This window comes from Pungitius pungitius, chromosome 2 (genome assembly GCF_949316345.1).
Source record: "Pungitius pungitius chromosome 2, fPunPun2.1, whole genome shotgun sequence".
Taxonomy (NCBI): Eukaryota; Metazoa; Chordata; class Actinopteri; order Perciformes; family Gasterosteidae; genus Pungitius; species Pungitius pungitius.
The window spans coordinates 14,323,220-14,343,250 of NC_084901.1; the positions used below are offsets into that span (position 1 = coordinate 14,323,220).

The 20,031-nt window shown below is 47.5% G+C and overlaps 1 protein-coding gene and 1 long non-coding RNA gene across 5 annotated transcripts in view; one reads left to right on the forward strand and one right to left on the reverse strand.

Annotated features, from left to right (window-relative positions):
- The window catches only part of fam13b (family with sequence similarity 13 member B), a 37,672-nt gene that overhangs the window by 2,935 nt on the left and 14,706 nt on the right, over positions 1-20,031 (reverse strand). Inside the window, exons 7-23 of one of the 3 annotated variants that reach the window (XM_037460517.2) lie at positions 15,328-15,458; positions 8,859-8,903; positions 6,739-6,825; positions 6,219-6,366; positions 5,393-5,490; positions 5,135-5,180; positions 4,847-4,976; positions 4,412-4,477; positions 3,474-3,738; positions 3,251-3,392; positions 2,957-3,038; positions 2,137-2,322; positions 1,380-1,573; positions 1,128-1,211; positions 965-1,060; positions 442-878; positions 148-249 (exon numbers count right to left, since the gene is read on the reverse strand). In XM_037460517.2, coding sequence (XP_037316414.2) covers positions 148-249; positions 442-878; positions 965-1,060; positions 1,128-1,211; positions 1,380-1,573; positions 2,137-2,322; positions 2,957-3,038; positions 3,251-3,392; positions 3,474-3,738; positions 4,412-4,477; positions 4,847-4,976; positions 5,135-5,180; positions 5,393-5,490; positions 6,219-6,366; positions 6,739-6,825; positions 8,859-8,903; positions 15,328-15,458 — 2,339 coding nt within the window. The remainder of the gene's footprint in view (positions 1-147; positions 250-441; positions 879-964; positions 1,061-1,127; positions 1,212-1,379; positions 1,574-2,136; positions 2,323-2,956; positions 3,039-3,250; positions 3,393-3,473; positions 3,739-4,411; positions 4,478-4,846; positions 4,977-5,134; positions 5,181-5,392; positions 5,491-6,218; positions 6,367-6,738; positions 6,826-8,858; positions 8,904-15,327; positions 15,459-20,031) is intronic. The other 2 variants (XM_037460518.2, XM_037460520.2) reach the window with 2 other exon arrangements.
- On the forward strand, positions 5,499-15,441 carry LOC134114905 (uncharacterized). Of its 2 annotated transcripts, XR_009947277.1 has the most exons (4): positions 5,499-6,037; positions 9,571-9,797; positions 14,936-15,048; positions 15,316-15,441. It is a non-coding gene; the product is annotated as an uncharacterized LOC134114905 (long non-coding RNA). The 2 variants fall into 2 exon arrangements; XR_009947271.1 differs by lacking the exon at positions 5,499-6,037 and having other exon boundaries at positions 9,178-9,797.

Here is a 20,031-nt window from a genome sequence, read left to right on the forward strand (position 1 = left end):
GGGGGGAGACAGAGAGCCCAGCAGTAGAATCATTTCAGTAATCGGATCGTTTACATGTGAAAGAGACTTTTGCTGTCGTCCCTCAGAGGACGGAGACAGATTACCCAGCATTCATCAGCCTGGTGTTCATGTGCATCTCCCGCCTACCTTCCATTATGCTGATAGAAATCCTCCTCGAACTCTCGGATGGTCCTCCTCAGCTTCTTCTTCTCTGCTCTGGCCTTCCACAGCTGTTCCAGCAGCTCTGGCCTGGAGGAAGACAACGAGGTTACACATGCTGCCATGACATCAAACCCACACATTCAAGCTGTTAAATGAGCCGCTAAATAACATTTGCTGCCTCGTTTCTACACTGACGGAGGCCCAAAGAACTGAAATATGTGAATGAAGCCCGGGATCAGGTCCAGGTAAGGAGATTAGAGGAGGTGTGTGTTCCCTCACATGGACGAGGCGTTGGAGCTGGAGAGCCGCAGGTCGAGCGCCAGCTTCCCCGACCCCTCCTCCGCCGTGGCTCTCATTGGACAGTCGCCCTGCCCGTCGCCATGGTTCTGGCTCCTCCCCGAGCCCTGGGACGAGGTCACCAGGTCGACGGCCATGATGACCTCGGAGCTCTGCATCTCCCCGCCGCTGCTTTCTCCTTCCTCCTCCTCGTCCTCCTCTTCTTCCTCCTCCTCCCGCTCCTCTTCCTGCTGCTGCTGCTGCTTGTGTTCTTCCCTTCCTTCTCCTTCTTCTTCTCCTTCTTCTTCTTCTTTCCGCTCCTCCTGCCCCTCCTCCGCTTCCTCCTCCTCCTCCTCTTTGATCTCCTCCCAGAAATGAGCGGTTTCTCCCTCGATGATTGGCTGCAGGGTCTGACTTCTCCTCTTACTGGAGGGGGACACCTGCGGGGGAGAAGCAGAGGAGCATGAAGGACATTAACAAGAACCAGCTAAGGAGGTGCCATAGCCGCCGCGCTCCGTCCCCTTACCGTGACCGGTGTGATGCTGACTCTGGTGAGCATCTGCTTGACCAGCCGGTAGCGGTCGTAGAGAGGCTTCACCCCCAGACGCTCCTCTCTGGTCCCCTGAGAGAGAAGAACCGCTTAGGACCGGTTTGAATGGGCCTTTGAGTCCGGATGTAGGCGAACTCACCGGTCGACCGTGCAGGCCCTCGTAGTGCAGCAGGTTCTTCTGAAGGACAGTCTTCTCACTGGACAGCTGCTCCTTGGTCATCTTCTGCACAGACACGTGGTGTGTTGGTGGCAGGATGTGACTCAGTGGGATTATTCTCTACGTTTATCGGACTTTTTTTTAATCTCCCTTCATTTAAACCATCACCACCACACAAACAATCCCTTGTGACGTCCACTGATCGTCGTTGCAATGACGCGGTCCTTTGCTGACCTTGATGTCATCGGGCCAGCCGTCCTCCTGCCGCTTCCCTTTGACCCGGTGCTGGATCAGCTCCAGCGTCTCCTCCCTGGTGGGACCCGGACCCTTCGCCTCCTGCTCCAGCGTGGAGCCGAAGCTCTTGGGTAAGGTGTTGCTCCGAGGACGGGTCTGGGGCCCGAGCTCGCTCTCTGCTCGGTGTTTGGCGTCTGGGGAGGCAGGAACACAGGGGTGAGGCGGCAGGAGACCAACGGGGGGGGGGAGGAGGTAGAGAGGGTCGGACACGGAGGAAGGAACCATGACGAGAAAAGGGGAGAAAATCACAAATCTTGATGATGATGATGTCTGACACACACACACACACACACACACACACACCTGCAGCCAGTCACAGAACGAGGAGAAAGACTCACACAATGAGCAGCGACACACACGCGACGCACTCACTCACAACCCAAACACAACCAAGCATAAAGGCTCGGAGAACCCAATGTGAAGACAGAGTTCCACATAGTTCTGAGGTATTATTTGAGGATTAATAGTACTGTAATATGGAAATTCATCTTAATCAGCAAAACAGTCCACATACAACTAAAAGTAGGAAATGATAAAAGTCCCCTCCACTTTTCTTGAGGGACACACGGTAAAAATGTCTCGTGCCAACATGCGTCTCAACAGGAAACCCAAAACAAAGAAGCAAGGCGCTCCCACAGTGGCGCCCCAGTGTGACGGTCAGTGGTGTATGTCTACTTACGGAGGGGTTGGTACTTACTGAGGTGACACGGTCTAGAGCTCAGGCCTGAGTAGGGGTGCAGCGGGGGGGTGAGTGTGTGATGGGGAGGTGAGCAGATAGAGGAGGGGGGGGGAGGAGGGAAGGAGGGAGCGTGGTGGCGTCTGTATGAATGGAGCAAAGCCTGGTGCCTCAGCGTGCTTCTGGGTAAAAGGTGGTGCTGGCGTCCTGGTTGGCCGATCAGTCAATCAATCAATCAATCGGTCGGTTGGGCGATAGGAGGAGGGAGGGAGGGAGGAAAGTGGAGAGCGGGTGCTCGCGTTATTGTTGGTTTTCAATTTTGATTTGATTTGAAACAGAGAGAGAGAAATGTTTGGGCCACTTGGTGTCACGCGGCTCGCTCAGTTCGGTGAAACGCTGCACAAAACAACTATTTATATCAATTCAATGTATAGATTATTTCATAGAAGGACAGAAACAGCCAAATCCTGATCAAAAAGGTTCCTTTTAAATGGCGCATCGTCGAGTTGCAACCGTCATGCATCCGTTTATGTAAAGTCTTGTGCATCGTTTCAGCGCACGGAGCTCCCTGCAGAGGTGATGAATGTGGGTTCACAAGGACGCACCAGCACACTGGAGGGTGGGAGCCACTTCAACCCCCCCGGCACATGTGTGTGCATGCATGTGTGTGTGGGACCAGCACGCATGCAGTGTTCTTACAGAGGTCAAAGGTTGGGAGTGGGAAGGGGTCAAGCTGTCCGGCGTGGAACAGACACTCCAATCCCGACACACACACAGACACACACACACACACACACACAAACAGATGCACAGACTCAGGAAGAATAACTGGTTGTCGTACCTTTAATCTGCCTGCGGATCTTTGTGAGGTCGGTCATCCATTTGAGGACTTTGGGGTTCGCTGCCTTGTCTCCGTGAGAAGGCTGCAGAGAGAGCGATTCACAACAAACATTTAATCAGCTCATGTCGTTGAAGGAAACCATCTTCAAGATGATCTTAGTAGTTCAGATATAAAGAGTTGCAGGAGGTCTGACGTGCTGTCAATAGACTGTTGCATTAGCTTTTCAGGTTTGAGTCTTATTGCTTCTCAAGAACACAAACAACCGCCAGAGTCCGTTCACGCTCCTACTTGTACCTTATAGTTCCTTTCATTCTCAAATTGCTCTTCAAACTGCTTGATTTTCTTCTTCAGGTGCTGAAGTTTCTTGGTGAGTTGATGGGTCACGGAATCGCCTCCTCTCATTGCCTCTTTGGAGCCGAACGATGCTCGCCGCGGCCTGCGGGGGACAGAGGACGCGTGAAGGTCGAACCACACACGCGCAAACCAGCGAGCGGTCGGGGGCGCCGCGGCGCCGTACCTCTGCGCTTTGGTGGGGGAGGTGGCGTCCAGGTCTTGCTGCAGGAACCGCTGGGCGCCGTGCGCTCCGAAGTCGAGGAAGCGCCGCGCCGGCAGGTGAGGGTGGGAGCGGGAGGCTTCCTGCCCTCCCTCCCCCACGTCCTCCTCGCCCTCCTCCTCCAGCAGCAGCAGGGGGGGGAGGGTGACCATGCGGCCGGCCAGCGGGGAGAGCTGAGCCTCTCCGCTCTCGCTGTCGTCCTGCCAGGATTTGAAGGCGGGGACGGGGTCTGCAGAGGGGGAGGACGGGGGGGGGCAGAGAGAGGAGCGAATCAGAGCGCGTCGGGAGAGAGAAGACGGATGTACACGACACGCGGGGAGCAGATCAATAGAAAAGCTGCGTGGGGCCATTAAACCCCACGTTTTCCTCCCCGAGTCCCGGCGAGTCGTCCTCTGCCAGCGGTATGCTAACGAGATGAGTCACAGGGGGGGCGATAACAGGAGAGAAGCATAGTGGGGGGAAAAAAGTGTTTTCCAGAGAGGAAGGGTGTCCCGATCAATCCGCCAGGGGACCCTGCTGCAAAGAGGTAGACGAGAGGAAGTGAACGAGTCCGTGTCTGTGTGAAAGAGGGACGGCCGGTTGGACGACAAGGACACAAACACCAGCTGTTTGTCCAGCGCGGGAAGGAAGGCCAATGGGAGAAGAGGTCGTCCTTACAGCAATATTGAAGGTTCTTTGTATAAAAGGGCCAAATAATAAACACGGAGATATGTTGGCTGTCAATAAATACGTTTTCAATTCATGATTCTCTCTCACGTGTTCATTTTAATATCAAAAAGGTGAATATTTAAATGAATGAATGATGATAAAATATTAAAAGAAGGCTTGAAAATATCCTGTAAGAATCAAGGCGAGAGGATGGAAGGAAAAGCACGCTGGCTGGTAGACGTCAAACTACTCACCTTGGCCTTCTTTTTGCAGATGCATACATGAGAAGTCTATGGGAGGGACATGGGAGGGGGGTGACGCTGTTTGGATGGAAGGAGGACAAGAGGGAGGAAGAAGAGAAGAAGGAGGAAGACAGCAGAGACGAGGAGCAGTGAGGTCAATCGTTCGGAAACAACTCTCAAACCTTCATTCAGTCACTGAACTTTTATACTTTTCTGAAATACGCCACATTTAAAAGACGACCGCTCCAGAAGTGCTCTTTTAACAAAATAGGCCAATTTGGTGAAATTGTAAAAAATATTCAATTTAATCGAACGTTAATACCAAATGTGGCGGAGCTGCAGTGTGGCCCACTGGGAGCACCTTCTGAACCATGTTGGATATTTCAACAGGATTTTCTCTGGATTCATAAAGAAAACAAAGTGCAGACCAGACACTGCGTCTCCTACCTTCCCATTGGCTGTCAGGGAACAGTTGCAGATGAGGGTTGGGGCCAGATTTCGGTTGGCATGGCGACAGGTGGTTCCTGTTGGTCTTGCTGTCGTTGGCATTCTGATCACAGCGGCACGAATCCGGATCCTGGAAAAGGAGCAAAAAGAGAATTCACCAAAAAATGAAGGAAAAAGGAAAACAGACAATCAAGATGGTACAAAAGTAGGCAGGAGAGAGGAGGTGAACAAAGGGACGTATAACAAATCATTTTAGCCCATGTTATTGTCGTTATTGTTGCTACTTACACAGCTTATGGTGTCAGCCATGTTGTCACAGGGTTGATTGTCCTGCCTGAGATCAGAGAAAAATATGAATAACTGTGGCTGAAAGTGAAGTGTTCAAGTGAGAAAGAATTCACCGAGCAAACCGTCGGACCCCAGCACAACAGTTTATTGGCGAGGAATTTGGAATTGACCTTACTCATTACTCATAGGTCAAAGCTCACATTCGTTACCACTAAAATCAATGCTGTGTTTATGCATCGTTTGTCCTGCTTTAAACACCTGGCGGTGTTGATGTTGTTCTCAGCATCTGTGACGAGCTCTGCATCCAGGTCCATTCCAGAGCTCTCCTCCAGGACGTCGCCAGAGTCAAAGGAATCCTGCGGGAAAGCAACAGAATTCCAATGATTGGAAATCACAAACGTACGAGCAGAGAAACGAAAGACGAAAAGGCGAGAATGGAAGGATGAAATAAACAATATCACCAAAAGTAAATATTCAAGGGAGCCCCGCTACACAACACCACTCATGAAGAGCACAATGACCAAGGAAGAAATGAGGTACGTTTTAACATAAACATATGTTATGTTTTACTGATTATGCGACTTCCTCTAATGTGACCAAGCTGCATAAAAGCACATCTGTTATTATGTCGAGAGGGTAAATGGTGGGTTTTCATAGTTTGGCCCCCAGGTGTCTCTGATTCATAGCTCCTCTTTCTAAAGGAAGGACGGGTTTCTCTTCAGTCCCAAGAGACGTCTCACTCCGTCCCCCCACATGCTCTGAATCCCACCACTTGAACCCGAGCAGCACTTCTCCTAAACCATCAGAACAGAACACGGACGCACCGTGTTGATAAAACCGGACCGACGCAGACAGGGAGGAGGTCAGCTATGGGAAATATGCTGCCAGCCCACGCAGCAACTGGTAGGCTCTGTGTATTGTCTGTTTATTGAGGACATTTCCACTGTGTGTGTGTGTGAGAGACTGAGCCCTTTCTCAGGGTTTTTTTGTGTCCATTTCGCACTAATCTAAACTACCGTGTGTGAATTAGACGCTACTTGTTTGTGTGTGTGTGTGTGTGTGTGTTTCCGTGTCGCCCACACACCTGTGTGTCCGTGTGGCTTTGCGGTATGAGCTGCTCGCTCGGTGTGAGCGGGGTCTCCCCTTCTGTGTCGCAGGGGCTGTCCTCGGGGTCACTTTGTTGCGCCTCGTCTCCATGACGACTCTGGACTGCTGGCTCACTGGGACTCACTCTGCAGAACAGAGCAATAAACGAAGGCAATAAACAAGACTAACAGTAAAATGCTGTGACATGTTGTCTTGTCCGAGGTGACTGACCACTGAACAGCTGCTTCCCCACAAACACGTTCGCTAATTAACGTCACAGCTGTCGACATGTTTACTAGTAACTCGAGCCCTTCGTACAAAATGTTCACTAGAGACGGTTCTTTGAAGCCACCTGATGCCCTCGCCACCGCTGAGGAATCTGGGTAACGCATGTTCCCACCAGTTTTACGCAGGGCGAAAAGTACAAAAATGTTCTTAATGTTCTTAACATGAGACGTGTACTTGGGTCTGTGCGTGTGCTGTGCGTGTGCTGTGGGGGGGGGTGTCCGGACTCTCACCCCCGGCCGTCGTAGTTGGTGTCGATGGAGGTTTTCAGCTCAAAGAAGTGCTGCTCCACTGCGGCCCTGATGGTTCGCTGGATTATCCTGGAAAATACAGAGAACACAAGGCGTTCTATAGGCGTATTCACACTTTATTACTTTAAACCTTTCCCTGTAAAGTAGCATTTTCTTCATATTCTGAAGTGCTGCATCGTAGCCTCCGTTCAAACAACACACTACTTCTACACCTTGTTTACGTTTTAAGTGTATTAAGGATTAATCAAGTGGGCATGGAGCCCTCACCGTGTCGAGCTCAGAGTCGACGCCCGTGTTGTGTCCACCGGGGCGAGTTCAGCTCGGCTGTAATGAACTGTAAGAGCTTCCCACTGATACAATCTGCACAACATCAAAGGTTTACATAACGGCTTTGGATAAGATCCTGTCCTCTGGCTTCTCTGTGTTTATCCAGCAGTGGTGGCCAATAAAAATGTCCCCTTCAGTCACATAAATTAAGTCTCTAATGTAAACTGAGGACTGGATGTGGAGGCCTGCGTGTCTCAGGGAGGTTGATTCACATCAGCTTAGTATTCATTTATTAATACAAGTTGAGCCTTAATACTACGAGTCGCCTGACTGAGGCGGATCTGAAATGTCAAAAATGTGGCGAGAAATAAGTGCAAAAATGATAAAATATCTGTCATAAATAAATTAAGAAAAACCAACCGTCTGCACCAACATTTTTATATGCCTATCTTTATAACAAAAACTATGTACAAAATGATATTTAATATCATGTAAACCATCTCATGTAAACCATCTCATTTCCTCTGACTGATGAGAATAAAACTGATTGGAGTTTAACAGACTTTTACAGTTAAATAACTTTGGGATGAACTGAATAAAACCAAATCTTTTGTTGAATTATTGAATCGCCTCTTCATGAGATTCATCTATGGTGTTAATGAAGACCTGTATTTTCAGGTTTAGCAGTAACGATGCATGATGTGTAAGCTTCCTCACACCATCCCACCGTCTTCCGCCTCTTTTAGCGAACAGAAAGACTTCTGCTAATCAATTAACGACTGGGGCTTTAAACGCGTTTATCTCCACGAGGTGCATGTGGCAGCGCAATGAGAGCATGACTCATCTTCTAAAGCAGAATAACAAATCCAGCATTGTGGGAGCCTGTTAATCACTGGATTTGGTTTCTTTTCCATTCGGGGCTATTTAACAAGTCCTTATTAAGGAAAGAATGAAGCCTGGTCCAGTTATGAGAGGATTAATAATGCTCAGACCATGAAGCCGGGAGGGGAGAGGACATGACGGCCTATAAAAGGTAGCAGCGCGGGTCCCGCTCTGACCTCTAACCTTCTCCACACGCTCACAGCAGCCCAAGACTTCCACGCCACCTGCTCCTGATGCATGGTACGCGCTCATCACATCTGGTTTCATGGATGTTTTATTCTTCACATGGACGTGAACACCGAGTGTGGGGTTTACAGCATCTTCATGCCAACAACGTCGCACAGTGTGAAATGTGTTCGGGCTTCAGATCCATTTAAGGTAAAAGTGTTGTGCTGGGGTCAGATCCTTCTGTGTGCGTCTGCACTCACTTCCCTGGACTACAAGCCTCCAGCAGAAACTCCACCTCCAACCACACAAAGCGCAGCGGCGTCCACACGGGAGGCGCCACAGGCGGCGTGCTCGCAGCCTCTCCGGCACACGCTCCAGAGGAGCCGCGCGGGTATCTGCCCTCGACTAAATTCTGTCTAAATCCTCTCGGGCCTCCCAACGGTACTCAAGCTTTAGGGGGCCTGAACGCCGTTCCCCCGGGCCATGTCATGCGGTCATGTGATGCGGCGTGCATGTCTTTGAGGCTCTAGAAGGTCACACATAACGCTTGAGTTTAGCTGCGTAACCAAAACAGAAGGCGTCCCTCTTTTCCTCTTCATCACTTCCTCCCAACTCTATTTCCCCTCCGTCCTCTTTGCAGGATCGATGCCTGTTTGAAGATGTATTTGTTTTTAGCAGCAGGTTGTTTCTTAGTGAAGCTGGAATGTGGGTAGTGCATGCCAGTGTGCGCACATAAAGAAGTGCGTCACAGCATGAAGGGCTGGTGAGTGTGTGTGTCTTCTTACTCTGCAGAGTCAGCAGGCAGGATGGATATGGAGGAGAGGTGGGAACTGTGGAGAAAGAGAAAACATTGTTAGAACATCACAGGCTCCTCGACCCCTTCAGCCTGAGACAGGAGGGAGAAGAACCACAACACCCACGAGTACATGCGCGCACACTCAGTGTGTGTGTGTGTGTGTGTGCGTCAGACATCAAGAGCTGAGTAATTAAAAATAAGCATAATGAGGCTATTTAACATTTCTTGAGCCAAATGACAATCTCAAGAAATGCACCACACACACACACACACACACACACACACCACCCCCCCCCCCCCCCTGGCGCCACTCTGGGTGGGCAGATTGCTATTTAGGCTACGCAGCACCGCTAAGCCCTCCTCATCAGATAAAAGGCTGTGTGTGTCAAATCATATTCTGTTGCTCCATCAAAAAGGAAGTGAGTGTGTTTGTGTGAGTTTGTGTGTGTTTGTGTGAGTTTGTGTGTGCGTGGTGAATCATGGATCAAATGAGTCTGTTGATATAGCCGCCTGCCTCACAAATACACACAGACACACTAAAAGGCACGCCGTGACTCCAGATTTATAATGCACACACACTCTACCCTGTGTGTGTGTTCACATGAGTTTGTGTGTGTAACATTAGAAAAACATCAGCTGACATTACGTAACCGTTTTGTGTGGATGTTTGTTGCCTCTTTAACACAAACACACATTCTCAGTGCTGCAGGTTGGAAACAGTCTTTCCCGCCTCCCTAATCGAACGTTCTCCTCTCTGACGGTGAGTGCGAGAAAGATGGCGGCGAGGAGCTGAGGAGCCTGAGAGGAGTGATGGAAGGTGAAAACGAACACCCGCAGGACGAGATGGCAGCTGATTCCCGGTAGGCTCCTCAAGGACGACACGCAATCTGCGCCTACTCTATCGCTGCTCTGGTTACGTCTTTACCAGGTTAGAAAGGGCTCCTCAAGGTGTTTGCGTGTTTGTTTAGCAAGAGATACTGAAGAGAACGAGTCACTTCACGATCAATGTCAGATTGCAGAATGCAGCTAAACGCACAAACAGACCATGAAGATAAAAAGTACTGTTGATCCGAGTCTAAAACCTGACAAAAAGGTATTTGGAGGTTAACAACTATATCTACTAGATGTAACTATGTACTGCATATAATGTTATGCTTCAATAACATCTAGCATTTTCTGCTTGTGGCCTTCATTTCTGAGCAGATGAAATCGTGGTGAACTTTTTCACTGCTGTAGATAAGCTTGAGCAAAATGTAGAAATCGCTCAATGCTTATTTTTCTAATCTTTTCCAAGGCAAAGTTCTTTTTTTATGGGGAAGAGGCATCAGTTGTGGATCTACTGCAGAGCTTCACCGATGTGGATTCAGTGGCTTCACCTCATCTGACTAAAAAACATCTCACAATGACTGCAGGTCAAATTAAGAAAAGCAAACAGATTAACGCTGGGAAAGGGCGTCCTTCCATTATTTACAGCAACACTCTGGTGGCTCGATACAAAGGGAACAGAGAGTGTGTGTGTGTGCGTAAGGTGAGTTGGAGGTTAGTTGTGATTCCACAGAGGTGCTGGTGTCAGCAGGCCTGATTCTGTTCTCTCCCAGCTGGGAGGTCTTATACTCCTGAAGACATTCTTACATCTGATAAAAATCTAATTAAAAAGGATTTATTCCTTACATCAATTTACCAAACGTGTCGACCAGAATCAAGATCAAGAATCCACTTCTGTAATTTACACCAAAATCTCACCAATAATGTAAAGAACGCCCAGGAGCGACCAAAAACTTCCTTTAACCGTGAGGGCACCTACTTGGAAATATTATGTATAAATACAGTGTGTCCCCACTCTGTGAGAAATGCTGACTTGTTCTCATCCCTCCGGCTTCTTAATACTGAAACTGCGTAACGCAACCTCAGCTGTTGAGTAATGGCCTGCTCCGTTTCTGTATTATTTTTCATCTCTGCCTGGTAACAAAACGACGTCCTGAAGGCACCATCCAATCCCATTCTTACATTCGTTATAAAAATATATCACTTAAAACCTTCCACTAATCCATTCACAAGTTGATCCAAAGACGCAGCTTCCACTTTTTAACTCTTTTTTTTAATGATTCCACTTCATTCATTCGCTCTTAAACCCACACGGTGTTTATCGGTCGCTCGACCTCGCCTCCGTCCGTCCAATCGCTCCATCAGTCGGACTAGACAAGTTACGCAAGCTGATGTTTACCTCTGCAGCAGAATGTCACAGGCCATTCTTATCTGGCCAGCTGGGTTTCTCTCCGTGTGATCGGTCCTTTTTGTTTGGATTCGGCCTGAAGGTTTTTCAGGGGGGTGGAGGTTTGCGTCTTCCTCTTCAAGCAGACGCGTGCTGTAGTTTATCGGAGGGAAGTCGGCTCGACTTTTAACCGACCTTTCTGAGTCGTTTGCCTTTTTGCCTCCAAAGCTCCTGTAGGAGCCGGCGTGTTCAGGCTGAACTGTCCTTCAGACTCCTCCTCCTCCTCCTCCTCCTCCTCCTCTTCCTGCTCTTCCTGCTCTTCCTCTGTACCGGGTCGGTCTCTGGCTCCGCCTCGCGTCCAGCGCCTCAAGGCGTCGGCGTCAGTGCGAGCAGCAGAGTCGGGGCATCACCTGGGGGAATTGTGCGGCGTCTGCTGAGGCAGTGAGTGTGCGTCTGTGTGTGTGAGAGGTCGTTTCTGCCTGCCTGTTGAAGTGCTGCAGTAAACATCCAGAGCTCTGCTAAAGTATACGAGCTTCTGATGTAACCAGGCAACAACCCCCCCCCCTCCCCTGAAGGACCAATGAGACGGGGGGGGGGCTCAAGTTGAGAGCCAATCGTAACGAAGGAAGCACTTTCGTGGGCCAACCAAGATCCAGAAAGGGGAGGACATTTGACTTTCTCTGGTCCACTCACAGGTGAATATGAATTCAGTAGTTATTACAGCCAGAGCAGAGGGCTGTGTAACACACACACACACATCAGGGAAACACACCTGTGTGTGTCGTATCATAGCGTGAGGGCATTTAAAACATTTGGCGGGTCATTGGTAACAAAGAGAGATGGAGAGGAGGGACAGCGATACCTGAAAGCTGCTCTGAGAACCAAGGGACACTCAGAGAAAAAAGGGAGGGGCGCATTCAAGCGTAATTATTGTGTCCAATGTGCATTTCACAGCTAGGGGGCGTGTCCAATGAAGTGCGTCTTCCGTGCCGTGGACGCCACGCTGTCGGCAAGCCTGACTTTTCAGCTTTGGTGGCATCTGGTTGCCATGACACGGAATACTTGCAAAGTGTTAAGTCTCAAGTGGAACAACGTGTGGAGTCGACCCGGAAGGTCAGATTCTGTGAGAGCTTTTTAAGTTTAGATCAACTTGATTGACCCGCACAGGAAATGGGTTTGGTCCAGTGGTCCAGACACGAGGACACCAGACGAACAATAGAGCCCTCTGATAATGACACAGGTTTGATCCCGCCCCTCCTGCACTGTCAATGGGGGGCACCAAAGCGTTTTCAACTCTTAGTGACACACCCCCCGCCCAAAAAACGCCAATCTTAAATACGGCTAATAATACTCTAGACTCTGGTTACAACGCGTTGGGAGGTGTGGACTACACTGCGTGTGTGATACCGAGGAGCAGAAGAACAGCAACGCGCGTCACTGCACAAAGGAAACTAGGTCAGGTTCTTCATGTCCTCGTGATGTTTCCAGCAGGACAAGACTTCAAGTCAACCTCCTTCTAATTAAGAAAGGATACCACGCTTGAGATTAGATCTTACAGAGCGCTTGAAGGGGAGCTCTAGCGACGAGGGGAAAAGACGTCCCAGGGAGAGAAGATGAGGAGAAAGAATATAGACAGAAAAATTAAAAAAAGAGCACTCACTCGGACCAGGACAAGTTAAGTTGCTTTTTAAATTCCTTGTCTGGATTCCACAAATTCCTCAAGGAAATAAAAGATAACCGTTGTGCAACTTTGTCCGTTAATCATCAACTGGTTTGCCGTTGATCTGCGGCGCCTGGTACTTTAAGCCAGACTCTAATCTCAACATTTAGCGCTGCGATAGCACACGTGTCGAGAGCTGCTATCTAGTCAGTCACATCACACACGGTGTCCTGCACACAATCGGGAAGAGAGGGGAGGACACAACGTGATACATGTAACCACACAATGCTATTTGAATAGTTATATTTTACTATGTACATTATTGCACAAGACAACAATAACATCAACAGGAACAGGACTCGGAAAGCAATGTTTTTGGTCAGACGTTTCAAACGTTTCAATGTGTCAGTAACGTAGTTATTGTTTATTTCTATAAATCACGCAGACATATGATTGAGGGGACACAGTAGCTATGAGACACATGAAACTCAAAGCGGCGGATTGGTCGCTCACTGAAAGCTCAACCACACGACCAGGATGGAACCCGACTCAATCGACGCCAGCGTGATGCGGTGAATACGAGTCCCTTCCCCGCCCACCAGAAGCACCGGGCCCCTTCACAATGGCGCTCAAATACCCGACCCCCCCCCAAACACACACACCCTATCTCCTCTTCCTCCTCCTCCTCCTCCTCTTTACCCGTCCGGGAGTGGATCCCTCTTGGAGTCCTCAGCCCGTCAGCATATGAAAAATACTTTCCACAGAGAGGATAAAAGCCGAGTAGAGGAGGGAAGTAGTAACGAGGGAAGCAGAGGGATCAGAAGAAAATACCAGGGTTTATATATGTATATATATCTCTGAAATGAGCACAGCTGTCAGCATGTGAGGTGTGTGTGTGTGTGTGTGTGTGTCGGCTGTCAGAGTCTATTAAGGGAGCACAGACTTCCCTGTCTGTCAAGTGCGAGACAAACAACTGCACCTCAGTCAACATGGAGTCACTAGACGGGAACCTTCTCTCCGTCTCCATCAGGGAACCTGATGAAACGCGTGAAACGAGTCTCAGGTTAAACACTGAACTCAGGGAACAATGCTAAATGGCTTACACTCCTGGAGGATAAATTAAGGATTTTAAACTGCAAGACAAAAAATTACTTTTCATAAAAATAGTTTAGTTTAGAACGACAAACACAACCTTAAAATTCATGACGGTGCTGGTTTGGACATTTTTTCATACAATCAAATTCTTTCAGAAACTATTTGAATATTTTGACGTAGGCTTCAGGGCGTTTTCACCTTTGAGGTTGTTTTTTTTTTAACCAAATAATCAAAGTAAATAATCATATGGTTAACTGGCGGTACAAATAACCATTAGAGTATGAAATAAAATATATCATTGGTCAATTTGTAAATAAAAGCTTTGGTTTAAAGTCCTTTTCTTTTCAATTGACAGGAAGGAGTCCATCAGCAGGACGATTGTGCTTTTAGAACCACTCATCGCTTCTGGCTCTGAAATCAGCTCACGTTTCCACTTAAAACAGAAGTATAGCCCTCCCTTGATTGTAGGTCAGATGAGCAAAATCTTTTTAGCAGCTTAAACGGATGTATTCTTTAAGCAGGTCCCTGTTTGCGGCGATAATCCCCCCCACCAGACACCGAGGTCAGACAAGGTCACAGCGATGACGGCTGCCGGCTAGCCGCCGCCGCAGCGCCATTAATACGCAAGACTACAACACAGGGCGTGCAGATAGAAGTGCATCCGTTGCCAGTGCTGTACCAAGTACCAATGCACAACAGCTGCCACCTACAGCCACACACACACACACACACGGGGGGGGGGGGTTCTTTGGTGTTAGGTAGTAACATATCGAGCGATGCAGACACCCACTTGCAGATGACACACATTCTGCAGCAGATCTGATAACACGTTACTTTTTCAAAATGTAAATAATATTGATGCAGTAAGCTCAGCGATACATACTTTGGTTTGTGCAGTAACAGGGGGCGACATATGTGCAGTGTATGTGGATTATTGTCAGTAATCGTCTTAAAGGACTAGCAGGAAGACCAGCAGCATGGCCCTGACACACACGAGGGTTCGGAGTCTCCACAGCAAGACAGTAACTGATATTTTTTGGGGGGGTTGAAAATGCAAAATGAATTTTTCGGTGTAAAAAGACCATTAAATCCATCACAGGTGACGAGGACAGCAGGACAACTGCCCTTCAATATTTATGGGTAACAGAAGGAACATCTTTTTGACTGAACATGTATCCATAGTCCAAACTCGACTAGACCATTGAAGACATGGTAAGTTGATGGCTTATAGTTTTGGTTTTTTTGTGATTTGCAGTTTGTCTCATCTCAGAATGTAATGTGCAAATAGCATTATCGTCTCCTCTGAGCATTACTCGTTGATGATGACACTGTTCTCTGTATAAGAATACACCGGAGATTGGACGTGTCTATAAACAAGAGTATGGCTTTCTGTAATCAACTTGAAGGAGATCTACAACCAGAGGGGACACTCATATTCCTGCAGACATTAAGTAATGAGTAACTCCTCTCATCCGATAGGTCGGGCTTCACCTGGCGGCGGGGTCGTCGTCGGCGAGTGTGTGTTGTGGTGAGTCGGAGGAGGAGACGGGACCCTCCTCTCCGTCCTGAGGCAGCTCTTCACATTCGGTCTCGCACTTCTCGTCGTCCAGCAGCTCTGTGATCTGAGGACGGAAACACGTTATTATTAAAACTGTTAATGTCTGGAGATGGACACGAATGAGAACTTTTTGGCATGTAAACAAGACACAAACAGAACTCTTGCTCACCAACTACTATGAAAATTAAAAATACTGATTTTCCTTCTTGATCGATTTGAAAAACTCAACAGAAACTACTTTCTTTCACCAGAACCTCATCACCGCGGGGGGGGGGGGCATCCACTCATGCACCAGAGACCCGTGTAGATGGATTGTAGTCCCTCCTCCACCAGAAGAGGCACAGTACCTCACATCAAAACTATTTTGATTGACAGAGGAAGTGTTTTTACTGCGGGGTGAACAGGAGGAAGATTGCGGAGGAGAAACACTTTCTTCTCCTCCGTTGGTCCTCGTCTGTGTTCTCTTCCTTCCTCTGCCTCCCTACTTCACTCCTCTCACCAGCAAGCCCATCTGCTGCTGTCACTGTGCCGTTGCTACGGCAACACCCCCATTCCTAGAGCTCTGATTGGTTGTGAGGGAATTATCGTCACATTGTGCAGATTATTGAAGATGACACAGGAAAGTGATTAGAAGAAGTCTTGCTCTACACACAGCTTCACTCTCGCGGTTTCTCACATTGAAGTTAGCAAGTAAAAATGCTGAGAAATAATGAATGTCACCAATGTTACGTTAGTAGTTTCAACCAATTAGAACTTTATTTTTGTACGTAAACGCATCGCTGCGTGGTATTTCCTTAGTTTGACACTTTCCCAAAGTAAGATGATGTGTTTTTCGGGGTAAGAATACGTCTTTGTTTGGTGAATGTGTGCAAAAAGAAGGGGGCGTTCTGGGCCTGGAACAAAAGGTCTTGGCCTTCGCCCCGGTCCAGCGGCCCGGTCCAGCGTTTCAGGACGGAAAATGAAGACAAACAACAATCCCAGTGACATCATTAGTGGACTGACTACACAGAACAATGACTACTGCCTGGAACTGACATTTCAGGTCTCAAAATGTCTCAAAGGACCTTTTGTACCTCCCCGACATTCTGATTTTGGTTTGGTAAATTCCAAATGAGTCAAAGCATTGTATTGAAAAATACACCAAATTTTTTTTTTATCTTTTGCCTTTTCATTTAGATTCATCCTGTTGATTTGAAAATGTCACACCATGGATTCTTTTTCCCTTCCGTTTTTAATGCAATAGTTACTAGTTTCCCTTTGCATGAGGATATACAGTATAGTGTTGCAGCAACATTCAGGAGATTTTTTATTCATAAGTAATGGGTTTTAAATTGAAATAAATGATTAGAAAACACAAAATCATAATTTCTAAGCTCAAACAGTGGGATTGTGAGACGGTTTCCTTGCATCAGCTCCACTGGAGAGAAGCTCCTTCTCTCATCTTTAAATCCATTTGATGTACAGACTCCCATATTCTCTCCAGCCACCCATAAAATGCAGTCACAGTAAACACGTAAATAGAATGGCTGTGTGTGTGTGTGTGTGCTCAGTGTGTGTGCTCATACTCCACGTCTCCTTTTTACATCCATCACCCCCTCCTGCTCTCAAATAGGTGACTGTTCCTATATGTTCAGACCGACAGCAGGACCATTGCTCCATTCGATGTCCCCGGTGCACATCTGTAAAACCTCTGCGATATCTCGGCTGCAGAATAATATACGGGATAAGTTGGCAGTCGCATGCGACGGTTACACTAACAGACCTGAAAACACGCAAAGAGACACGGCAGGCCTCTTAAAGCTTGATGTACTTCAAATGATCTGTTAACATTTGTGACGCTTTAACGCAGACATTGTAAGGAGAGCGTGTTTTTCTGGACAGTTAAAGGATCCCTCATGCAGCACAAGGGAGTTTTGGAAACATAGAAAGGTGCTTTGCTAATGGTGGTCTATAAATAAGCGTCTCATTACACAGGGGATCGGCATGTCAAATTGCGGCTTGAGATACAGAAACACACAGAGATCTTCTTCCATCCCTGGAAGGTCCTCGCTTTAACACACACAGTAAGAAAAACAATCTCACTTTCTTAAATTAAGGATTATCCATTATTTAGGTTTTTATCCTAACTGTTCAAACTAACCTGAGGCCTTTGGATCAAAGCAGTTGTGTCTGTGTGTTTGTGTGTTGTAAACAGTAGTGCAGCGGCTGGAGGTGTGAGCTGCATGGTTACATCATCAACAGCTTCTTTTCTGACCCCCCCCCCCCTCGATTTCATCCTTTTTCTCTCTCTGCACTCGCGCCATGTCTGCCCCATCTTCCTGGACTTCTTTTCTTCCTCTTCTCCTCTTAACCACACATTCTTTCTGCCCTGCGTGTTACATAAGACACACGGATCAGTGCCCAGATGATTCGCTCTCCTGCACTGTGCTGCTCGTTCTTCTGCTCTCTGTCTATTGGGGATGTTTTCCTCTTTATCCTCATTCATTGGAATTTTAACAATACAAATTGAATCCAAACAGCTGAATTAAACACATTTCTTCTTCTGTTTCTACTGTTTATTTCATCTCAATCTAATTATTGTTCTCCTGCAAGCCAGCAAGCTTGTTTTCTTCAATTAGGGAATGTGGATGTGACCGATGAGGACTCCAAGGCGCCTCCATTACGAGGCAAACAAAACGCTTAAAGCGACAGTGCAGAGTCGTGAGTTTAGAATACATTGAAATACAGAACTGCAAAGAAGAAACAAAAAGAGGAAGGAGAGGCGAAAAGCTGAGTTACTATAGATACTGTAGTGGCTATTTCTATCACAATGACCGGTTGTAGCCTTTAAGTTTAACATTTAAATATGATCTCTACATGCTTTGTTGAGGTTGAACTGTTGAATGGAAACATGAGATAACAATCCAGAGCAATTACGGCCTTTTTTTTGTGCACGTTATCATGCAATAACACAATGTGATCAAGGCCCTGTACCTGTGTTATTCGTTGAGACCCCGCGTGTTGCCGGGCAACGGGGCAAATAACGCCGCGTCAGTTGATGACTCAAATGCTTAAAAAAACCAAATACTTCCTGAAATACTACAGCTCACTAATACTACTGGCTGACTGGAAGATATTTTTGTTTCTCGATAACATGAAGTAATTTCATCCCAAATTGTTTCCTGTTGTGGCCCCGTCGCATAAGGTTTAGTGATTAGGATCTCTGGAGTCTATTCCTGCAATCTGGTTAATATTTGGAGGGTTTTTTATCCACAATTTAAGCACAAACCTCTATCTAAGATTCATGAGAGTGCCCCAGGAATGGGTCTGTTTTTCTTGATTTGTAATCATTCAAATGGAAGACAGTAAATGTACAATAATGATGTACACTCACCGGCCACTTTATTAGGTACCCCATGCTAGTAACGGGTTGGACCCCCTTTTGCCTTCAGAACTGCCTCAATTCTTCGTGGCATAGATTCAACAAGGTGCTGGAAGCATTCCTCAGGGAGTTTGGTCCATATTGACATGATGGCATCACACAGTTGCCGCAGATTTGTCGGCTGCACATCCATGATGCGAATCTCCCGTTCCACCACATCCCAAAGATGCTCTATTGGATTGAGATCTGGTGATTGTGGAGGCCATTTGAGTACAGCGAACTCATTGTCATGTTCAAGAAACCAGTCTGAGATGATTCCAGCTTTATGACATGGCGCATTATCCTGCTGAAAGTAGGCATCAGAAGTTGGGTACATTGTGGTCATAAAGGGATGGACATGGTCAGCAACAATACTCAGGTAGGCTGTGGCGTTGCAACGATGCTCAATTGGTACCAAGGGGCCCAAAGAGTGCCAAGAAAATATTCCCCACACCATGACACCACCACCACCAGCCTGAACCGTTGATACAAGGCAGGATGGATCCATGCTTTCATGTTGTAGACGCCAAATTCTGACCCTACCATCCGAATGTCGGAGCAGAAATCGAGACTCTTCAGACCAGGCAACGTTTTTCCAATCTTCTATTGTCCAATTTCGATGAGCTTGTGCAAATTGTAGCCTCAGTTTCCTGTTCTTAGCTGAAAGGAGTGGCACCCGGTGTGGTCTTCTGCTGCTGTAGCCCATCTGCCTCAAAGTTCGACGTACTGTGCGTTCAGAGATGCTCTTATGCCCACCTTGGTTGTAACGGGTGGTTATTTGAGTCGCTGTTGCCCTTCTATCAGCTCGAACCAGTCTGGCCATTCTCCTCTGACCTCTGGCATCAATAAGGCATTTCCGCCCACAGAACTGCCGCTCACTGGATGTTTTTTCTTTTTCGGACCATTCTCTGTAAACCCTAGAGATGGTTGTGCGTGAAAATCCCAGTAGATTAGCAGTTTCTGAAATACTCAGACCAGCCCTTCTGGCACCAACAATCATGCCACGTTCAAAGTCACTCAAAGCACCTTTCTTCCCCATACTGATGCTCGGTTTGAACTGCAGTAGATTGTCTTGACAATGTCTACATGCCTAAATGCACTGAGTTGCCGCCATGTGATTGGCTGCTTAGAAATTAAGTGTTAACGAGCAGTTGGACAGGTGTACCTAATAAAGTGGCCGGTGAGTGTATAAGCAATACAGAAGATTGAGAAGATGTAGAAGTTCTATAATGAATCA